The sequence below is a fragment of the Fulmarus glacialis genome, unplaced genomic scaffold (assembly GCF_000690835.1).
Source record: "Fulmarus glacialis isolate BGI_N327 unplaced genomic scaffold, ASM69083v1 scaffold3471, whole genome shotgun sequence".
NCBI classification, from domain to species: Eukaryota; Metazoa; Chordata; class Aves; order Procellariiformes; family Procellariidae; genus Fulmarus; species Fulmarus glacialis.
Window position 1 is genome coordinate 1 of NW_009193218.1, and position 10,185 is coordinate 10,185.

At 36.6% G+C, this 10,185-nt stretch overlaps 1 protein-coding gene across 1 annotated transcript in view; it reads left to right on the forward strand.

The window, feature by feature from the left end:
• Positions 1-2,053: 2,053 nt before the first annotated feature.
• The window catches only part of LOC104083748 (protein PRRC1-like), a gene marked incomplete at its 5' end in the record, with an annotated part of 16,608 nt that continues 8,476 nt past the window's right edge, over positions 2,054-10,185 (forward strand). Inside the window, 4 exons of the mRNA XM_009587356.1 lie at positions 2,054-2,156; positions 6,721-6,884; positions 8,239-8,342; positions 10,084-10,182. Coding sequence (XP_009585651.1) covers positions 2,054-2,156; positions 6,721-6,884; positions 8,239-8,342; positions 10,084-10,182 — 470 coding nt within the window. The remainder of the gene's footprint in view (positions 2,157-6,720; positions 6,885-8,238; positions 8,343-10,083; positions 10,183-10,185) is intronic.

Below are 10,185 nucleotides of genomic sequence, written 5' to 3' on the forward strand. Positions count from 1 at the left end.
TTATATATATATAAAGTTGGATACTGTTGCAGTCATTGCACCTGACAGTTTGCATATTTGACTGTTTGAGCAATGAAGACAGCCAGGACCAGAATTTTCAAAAGATTTGTGTTTGTGCTCTGCCAACGCGGAAAATTATCCATTTGAGCAATTTGGATTTATGTTGACTTAGAATTGACTCAGTAGAAATTCCAAACTTAACTGCATTATGGTTCACAGCATTGTGATAATTTCATGTTTTGCATTGGTGTAAAACTATGGATTATTTCTCCCTGCTTGTGGTAGGCTGATGAATATAAAGGCATCTTCCACAGGTAGAAGCAGCAGCTTCTTGCTGCTCAGGAACCTGATTATCTGCAGGAGATGTATAATGGCTTTGTGCTAATTAGGCAGCCAGGCTGCTGATTGGAGAAATACTGCTTGGCTTTTCGTTACTGGAAAGATACTAGAACTGGAAATTCCTACTTAAAATGTTTCTGAGGCTCTCATAGTGTTCAGTCAATTTTTGTTAAAACAACAGACAAACTTCAAATTGTGAGAGCGCTAAAGGAGGAATATAAACTTCTTGATGGCATCCTGTGGGTACATGAGTAGTCACAAGAATATATGTGTTACTCAGTGAATGCTACCATTCAGAAGAGTCTTGTATTATATTCATGAGAAGCAGGTGGCTACAGTGGGCTCTGGCTTGAAAAAGCTTAATTGTGTTAGAGTGAGTAATTGTTTTTTCTTTACCAAATTCTACAGTCGGGCTTAGTGTTCTGCACAGTGATGAGAAGAGTATCTGAACCCAGTAGTGAACTATTTCAGCATGAGGCATGGGATAAGATAATAATTATTAGTAGCTGTACGATATCTCAGTAGTTGTAGAGGTGTGGGTTTTTTTTTTCTTTGTTAAGCTTGCTACAAAGAAATAGATAGCATGCAAAGGTTCGATGGGGCTTTGAGCAACTGATCTAGTGGAAGGTATCCTTGCATATGGTAGGGGGTTTGGAACTAGATGGTCTCTAAGGTCCCTTCCAACCCAAACCATTCTGTGATTTATGGGAAGGAAGCTTTGCTAAGTAAAAGCTATTCTGAGATAACTAAAACTACTCTGATTCTGCAGTCCTCTGAAATACTGTGTAGGTCTATTAAGCAAGCACTTTCCAGAAAAATATGTGTGCACAGTGCTGTCCTGTGTAGTGCTTGTCATTTAGTGAAGCAACCACAAGCACATGCAGTGTTAATATTAGACAGAAAGCAGTCTGTTTACTAAAGAAATTTTATAAAAGGTTTCTGTAAAATAGTTTCCAGTGCTTTATCTCTCAATAATTCAGCATTGGTATCTTTCTTCTTTCACACTGTGATCTTACCTGAATTTAAATAAACTTTTGACGAGATACAGACATCCATTAAGACTATTTGCAAGACACAGGGTAGTGTTTGTGTTTATATTTAATGAAATTTTAGGTCTGTCAGCAACTCCACCTATGATTTGGCTGGAGAATGTAGAACATTTTTCCAGCAGTGTTTGGAATCTATTCATAAGTTGGGGACTTTCAGCTCAATTGCTCTAGAAGTATTTGTTAGTAATGGGCCACTCAAAAATAGATCCTATTGTCTTTAAGAAGGTTAGAAAAGAGAGACTCTTCAGCTTGAGTTATCACAGTCTAAATCTAGCTACCTAGTCCGATGATACCTGTAATTAGCATTGGGAATCTACAACTTTGCTAAATGCTTAAGGCTTCTGGTCCAAGAACAGGACTAGATCAAGTGTGTTGCCCACCATCACTGATGGGGCTATTTCTGCATTAATGCAGAAGAGGATGGTAAAGATGGTATTTGAACTTTATGTTGTAACTGAAAAGTCATGCACTGATAGTCACATCCTTGTAGCATTTCTGCTGAGTGAGATACAATAGGTGTTACAAAGTGTAAATGCGGTAAGAAAAACACAGAGCAGCTTAATATTTGTTTTTTGTTTGTTTTTGTTTGTTTTTTAACTGTAACATTTTGAGTTTTTGGGGAAAATCCCAGAAGATAATATGGAAATCTATTTGCTTAAATTTAGGGTGTAGCTGAGAATCCCATGGTGAAGTCTGTTCTTGATAAAACCAAACATTCAGTGGAGACCATGATCACAACGCTGGATCCTGGCATGGTTCCATATATCAGTAAGTATTTGTGACAAACCATTAAATAATACATGTAAATGTTAGAGAGATTAATATAATAGCACACCACTTCTACACTTTAAGTTTCTATATGTAGTGTGTTAATTCAAAGTCACAATACCGTACTGATTTCTCAAGTGTGTTGTCCAGTGAAACTCTCACTCTGGAGGCTGACTTTTTATGTGTGTCCTGAGGTTCGTTTGACTTCTGTATTCCACTATAGTTCAGGTAGTGGCATAGTAACACCCTTTAATTCAGATTCTGAAAGATGAGGAAGTTATAAAGAAAAAAAAAACAATGAAGAAACCTTGTCTATAATCCCTAAGTTGCGTACTGTTTTCTCCCACTGTGTCTATGTTTAAGCCTTATGGAGTTGAGTTTAAAATACACTCTATGTGTTCTGTTGGATCACATGCTTAAATACTACTGTGTAAATACCACATTCAAGTTAAAACAAGCCAAAAGGTAGGCATACTCAGACATAGGACAGAGGTACTTACATAGTTTTTGAGGCTTGCTTCTGACTTTCAGCTCTTCTACTTTTCTAACCTAATAGTATTTATACTATTTTTAGGAAATTCGGCAAACTTGAAGCAGTTCCTGAATCAGTTAGTAGTAACGTTAAAATTCTAAAATGGTCTAATGAAGTCTGAAGTATTGCTGAGCATTGAGCCTGGAAGGAAAAGCATAGCATTTCAATTACAGCTTGAAAATTAATAGGAAGGAGAAGCATTGTGGTATTCACCATTTTTTGTTCTACTAGAGTACATTGCATGTCACATATAACTGACTTGAGATTTCTACTTCATTAAAATAGGGAAGCAGAAGACATAATTTGACGAGGGTAGTTGTTTGGTTTTGGGTTTTTTGTTGTTGTGTTGTTTTTTGGTTTTGTTTTTTTTTTTTCCTTCCAGCAGTCTGGTAGGCAGTCTTCCTTCTTAGTTGTGCCAGTACTGCCCTTTGTCTGCATGTAAGTGAAGCTGGTCAGGAAACTGGTAAGGCTGAGGAGAAACTATTAAAATTTTTGCATTTTGTTTTTCTGAGCTGTTTTTCAGGTAGACCTATTCTGTGATCCAGCTAACCATGTTGCTGCACTATTGTACTACTCCAGTGGACAGTATGTGGAATAAAAAGGGAAGATGACCTAATTATTGAGTAGTAGTTAATTGTCTTACATTTAAGGGAAAATATCCCAGCAGCTGACTAGTACGGACATAGTGGGATATGAAATCAGTGAGAAGGCCAGCCAGCAACTGAGAAAGTATTTGAGAGGAGTAGCAGCATACAATGCAAAGCTACAGTAAATGTTGATTATGCACAATTTGGCAAACTGTATTTAAGGTTTCTGTTGCAGTCATAACCATCCCTTTTTAAAATAGGATCTGTCAGTATCCAATGACAGTTTTGATAGTTTGACACGGTGTTTATTGGACAGAACAACATTACCTAGAGGAGGAAATAATTCTAATAAAATGCTTTGCTTGTAAGATTCAGTTAGTGTAAGCAAATTCAGTGGTTATCTCAAAGTTCTCTAAAGTCGTGTTGGAAGGGAAAGCATCTGTATACATCTTGGCCATTCATATATTGCATTTTTTTTGTAGTTGCAGGTTGTGGAAATAGGGCAGACATTTGTAAACTTAGTATTTACTTCCTTCTAGAAATGTTTTCTGGGATCAGTAAAATCCATGTCCTCAACAAGTGGCCTTACTTCTCTCTGCTCTCTCTCCACTGCTGCAATTGCAAACAAATTCCAGATTCCTCACTCCAAAGCCCGAAATTACCAAAGCTTCTGGATGAGGTGGTTGAAATTTTTTTTTTCGTATAAGCAAATAATATTTCTATAATCTCTTTTTGAAAAGAGCTGAACTGTTTTCACTGGCACATTATGAAGATGTCATCTGAGGCAAGCACCTGGAATAGAAAAATTTCTGTCTGCATAGGAAATGGTCACCTTATAAGCATAAACATCAATGCTTTTGTAACAAAAGACAACAGGGAATCTTAAATTGTATGTGGAACTGTCATTTCAGTGTATAATACACAAGGTACAATGAAATTTCATGTTCAAGTGTCAGAGCTTAACTTAATGTGGTAGTTCTGTCTCTGAATTTACCAGGGTGTATCTAATTCTTATGTTTTAGGTTTTAATATTTCCATATTACCATAGTGTGTGGCAGATCTTGTCACAAATTGTTTCTTTTAATGCATGTAATATCTTTGCTTCCGTTCTGTAGTATCTGTGATGAACAAAGATATGCTTTTGATGTATGATGATCCTTAATACAAAAGAACATAATCTGTATTCTGCTGTTGCAATACACAAACATAGGGCACAGTTACCATTCTTAAGTTACTGTGCAGTAATTTGCTAGGTACGTTATGAGTTAGTTTTTAGTTGCATTAAAAATTCTTTAACAGTTTTTCTATCCCTGGGCACTCAAACAAGGCTAACTTCAGCAAAAGCCTGCAGTCAATTTTAAGCACTTGATTACTTATGTCAACTTGATTTCTATCAAGAAGGAATCAATGAAAAAAGATACTCTCAATAATTTTTTAGTCCTGTTGTTACGCAGTGTTTAAAACAGTTGCCCAAAGTTCAGTGATGTGTGTACCCAATTCCATTCAGTAAAGCAATTGATAAATAGAAAGTTAAAAAATAGCCTAAAAAACAAATGGAATGTTTTACTGCTGTTCTGGCATATTTCTGCAATTCTTCATAAAAAGATGTTTCCTGTAACTGAGGTCTGCTAAGTAAGATGAGCCAAAGAATAAATTGTCCTTTTCTTTAAAATTTAAGCTTCAGGCTTATCATTATCAGTGGAGGAATTTCTCTTACATCAGGATAAATGCTGCAGACTTTGTCAGCATGTGTAATTAGGTGGAGTGTTAGTGTTTAGAAGCAAAACCAAAAAAAAAAAAAAAACAAAAGCTCTATTCTTCTTTCTTTTAAGGTAGCTTAACATGTTTTTGTACAGTCAGTGGGTCTGGGAAATGACAGGTTAAAAGGCTGTTTCTTCACTAGTTTGCTAATGTTGTCATAAGAGGTGCCCTGCTGGATCACAGAATCACAAAGTGGTGTAGGTTGGAAGGGATGCCTGGAGGTCATCTTGTCCAACCCCCCCTCCTTCAGCAGGGCCACCTAGAGCCAGTTGTCCTGGACTGCGTCAAGGCAGCTTCTGAGTATCACCAAGGATGGAGACTCCACCAGCTCTCTGGGCAACCTGTGCCAGTGCTTAGTCACCCTCACAGTAAAAAAGTTTTTCCAGATGTTCATATGGAACTGCCTGTGTTTCAGTTTGTGCCCACTGCCTCTGGTCCTGTCAGTGGGCACCACTGGGAAGAACCTGGCTCCATTCTCTTTGCAGCCTCCCTTCAGATATTAGTACACATCAATAAGATCCCCTTGAGCCTTTTCTTCTCCAGGCTGAACGTTCCCAGCTCTGTCAGTCTTTCCTCATAGAAGAGATGCTCCAGTCCGGTGGTTCATCTAGCTCAATATTCTGTCTTCAGCAGAAGCAACAGGAGATGCTGTATGGTAAATGACAGTAGATCTGGTGACTTCTGTAGTCCTTTCTCCTTGCACTCCTCCATCATCCATAGCCATTGGACTAAGGATGACAAGAGGCATACCTATTACTTTTAGTGCCTGCTCGTGGACATGTCCATTAATTTGTTCTTTACACTTGGTGATGCAGTTTACTTATGCAGCTTTCTCTGATGTCATATTCCATGTTTGAAAAAAGTTTAAGCTGTTCTTAAGAAAGCTTGTCACAGCAGGGACAAGTTTTATAAGATGATTTTGCATAAATTAAGTTTGACAATGAAAATAATCCAGCTGTGATAAGGACAGATATGAGGTATAATTGAGCTCATAAATCTTTAGATTTCTTTTAACTCATGAACTGTTTTGTTTTATTCTAGAAAAGCTTACTGAAAACTCATCCTTCTTTATGGAGATACAGCTATATGGAAATCATTCAGAAATATTTACAACTTCTTGGTTCCATAGATATTTAATATCTAAACACAGGATAAAGCTGTAGGGAGGCAGACAGGCAATAAAATGACACTGAAATTCACAGTCCAAGGGCAAATAGAAAATAATGCAGGCCTTTCTTTTAAAGCTTATGTAATTTGACAGCTGTTCACTGGATTTTATGAGCTGCATCTGTGTTCTTGGTCCCTTTCATAAGGAAGAGTTTGTGTGTCACACCAACATTCCTTACCACTTTCCAGAACACCAAAACATCCTTAGAAACGGATGTCTGAGTTACTCTCCTAAATCCATGAATTCTCATCTTAAATGAGTGGTATGCTTTTTTTCAGGTGCTGAACAACCATCAGTTCCTGTTGTCTGTCTGTCATCCATGAATCACTTAACTGTTCATCTAACTTCTACTTCCTACCTTAAATTACTTCTGCTTCATGAAAGAACTTTTGTACAGTGCATGAGAAAGAGAAGACCAACTGAAGCATACCCTTAAGATGTAGAATGTATTTTAATTAGCTTTTAATGGGAATGAGGAAAAATACATGCATATATATGTATATATGTTTTTTACAGAAACTGGGGGAGAATTGGACATAGTGGTTACTTCTAATAAAGAGGTAAAAGTCGCAGCAATTCGAGATGCCTTTCAAGAAGTCTTTGGAATGGCTGTTGTTACTGGAGAGGCTGCACAGTCTAACATCGCACCCCAACCTGTGGGCTATGCTGCAGGTTTAAAAGTAAGTTGATATCTAACAGTATACTAAAGTACCTCCAATGCAAAGAGAGAGTGTGGAAACATTCACCCCGAAGAATCTGATTTTCCATAAAGGGAAGGTCAATTTGTGGGATAGGTAAACATTTCCTTTTTTTTTTTTTTTAATTGCCCTCTAGATCATTAGATCAGTTTAAATCTGCTTGTTGAAATGGTTTTTGGGATTTTTTGCAAACACATTCACAGCAAATGAAGAATATGTCAGTTTTCTTATACTGTCATTGATTGCCATCACATCTAGCATACATTGTGATATTACTGTAGTTTCAAAGTGTATCAGGCATTTCTTCTTAGTCTATTACTAGCACACCACGTTGGGAATGTTAGAAATTAAAAGAGACTCTCTGAGACTGAGTTGTCTCCCCACTAATTCTGTAGATCAAAGATAGTTTGATCAACACTTGTAACTTCCCGAACAGATCTATGTTATGTTTAAAAAGTAAGAATTCACTGTGCAGCTTTGCAAACAGCTGTGCTGGCCCAGAGGAAGGGTTAGCAAAGTTTGTTTCACCAGGTTTTAAAAATGTACGTGTTCGTCAGTTGTACCTAGGTGCAACCACCTCCTTGGCCAATAACTAAAAACCCTGAAAACAACTATTTAGTTTCTGTTTCTTAAATGTAAGCAAATCATTTACTCATTAAAAAGGAAGTATTTTCTCCTACCTGCTGTGGCGGTGTTCGCAGCTGAGTAAAGCCTATCCTCATAGCAATATATTGCTATACAATTTTATATTGAGGTAAAGGAGGATAATGTATATATTCCTTTACCTGTTTAGCTACTGCAATGTAGTAGTAGTAATATTTCTATTACAACTTCAGAGTGATAACAGGTTGGGAGTGAATCATTCCTACATCTTAGTTGGATAGGTACCACAGCAAAGAGATTCTCTCCCTTGATCTTACAAAGTTGGTCCAAAGCTCTTAAAGGATCTAAACCCAACAAATCTTAAGCTGCAAAAATGTCAGTGTGAGTAGCAGAAATATATACTGATGCTTTAACTAATAATGAAACTTGGCACGGTTACAGGTTAGGAATTCTTTGCGTGCAAATCTAGGTCTTTTTCATGGAAAAATAACAAACAAAATATTTAATTAGTTTTATCATAGTTTTTGTTACTGTTTGGGATTCCATTGTGGCTTTTCTAAGTTTTGTTTTTTGTTTTTCTAACGTTAAAATAAGAGTCATTTTTCAAAATCTGTCATATTTTCTGTTTAACTTGAAAAGTATGTTCTAGAGTTCCTTTTGCATTCATCTGTAAGCATTGTACTATGTTGTGATTCAAAGAGAATGTTGTCTAACAGCTTATGTTACCATTTAGGGAGCCCAAGAAAGGATAGACAGCTTGCGTCGGACAGGAGTAATACATGAAAAACAGCCTGCTGTATCAGTAGAAAACTTCATTGAGGAATTGCTTCCTGACAAGTGAGAACTTTAAATATATTCCGGGAGGGAAGGTGGGGAGCGGGGGGAAGGAATATTTTTTGTTGACTCAAAGGGGCCTGCCGTTGCTGGCAGTATCATTCTGAGCAGAAGAAAGGAGAGAGTCTGTCTTCAGTATTGCTTTGGCATATTTGGTTTTGGTGATGATGTTCAGCTTTTTGTCCAGACATCTTGAGGCTTTAATATACAAAATCCTTGTCAGGTTTTTCAAGATTCACAATATAAAAACACAATGAAGTTATACTGAATGGACAAAATTAAGGAGCTGTAAAAGTTGGAATTTGGCTAGCAATTTGCTCACTCTTGTCTGTAACATTGTGGTGTTACAGTTCTAATATGGGGGATGCAGTCATTGTTTTGCTGATATTGTTTACCATACTTATGCATGTCCGAAGGAGAGGAGTTTCCAAGTAACCACCCACCAATACTAAGAGCTCTGCACCTAACATTTAACAGATCAGTCAATACTCACAGCTAAACTTTTCGGTTGTCCATCGGACAGCTGAAGGACATTACTTCCCCTTCCAATTGCATATCCTGTGTACTATTTGCAGAAAATGTTGCAGATTCTTTTATGTGTATTTTGCCCTTTAGAGTCAAACTCCTTTATTAATTGGGAGCAAGTTATCTTTAACCATGAAGCTTTCTCAACAGTCTTTTATAGTTGCAAGTGAGATAGTCCTCTATCACAGTGCATTCCAGTGCTCTGTTCCCCGCTAGGAAGATGATGCAAGTGAACTACTTCTTCCTGACTTGCTCCACTAAACTCTTAACATGAAGCTTATGTGGCCCAGCCAGTCGTTTCTTAAAATTGGAGTCTTGCATTTCTTTTTATAATAACTTCCTTGCTTCCCACACTTTCAAGAATAAAATACAATTTATATATAGACACATATATAAATATATAGGAAACAACAACTACAATAATGTTTTCCTTTTTAAATCTTTTATGATTCCTGGCCTTGATTTTGTGTTTGTGCTTTCCCTGGAGTCTGTTTCTCCTGTGGCAACTCAGCTGTAAAACTGTAACAGGAATTGAATACAGTGAAGTAGTGATGATGCATTGCTCTTGGTTTTATTTGGATCATGTCAGTGTTTTTAGTTTGTTGATAGGGACAAATGATTTAATGTTTTTGCAAGCTAGATAGGGAACCATTTCAGGTACTGCTTCAGTAGCCTTTACTTACTACTGCTACAGCAGGCACCATCTTTTCTGAAAGGTGCGGAAGTGTTTCTCTGAATAAATAATTTAAATGATTGTTATGAGATTAGATATACCAAAAAATCTTCTGAATATAGAACATGAATGATAAATAGATTTTTTTTTTTTTAATTGTTAGGGAAGGTTATCTTAATAAGAAACATACTTTCAAAGATTGAATGAAAACTGTAGCATAATAAATATGGCCAAAAGAATGTATCTGCATGCATGCCTACCTCACCAGCTTTCTTTGTTTCTTTGATCTGTAAGTTTCAGGTATTCTGTATATTTTTATGTATATTATGTATTTTACATGCATACACATGTACTATAATTTTATATATATAAAAATTGATACATGCAAATTTTACTGGAAAAACACTTTGATGAAACTCATTATTACATTATTACAACGTTTGTAGTAGAGCTTGCAAAATGGTCATAATTCAACTGCTAACATGCTGTTTTTCAATTGAGTAATACTCAGTACTCAAAAGTAAAGTAACTTGCACATCATTGCAGGTGGTTTGACATTGGATGTCTGATTATTGAGGATCCAATTCATGGAATTCATCTGGAAGCTTTTACCCAAGCAACACCAGTGCCTTTGCAATACGTTCAGCA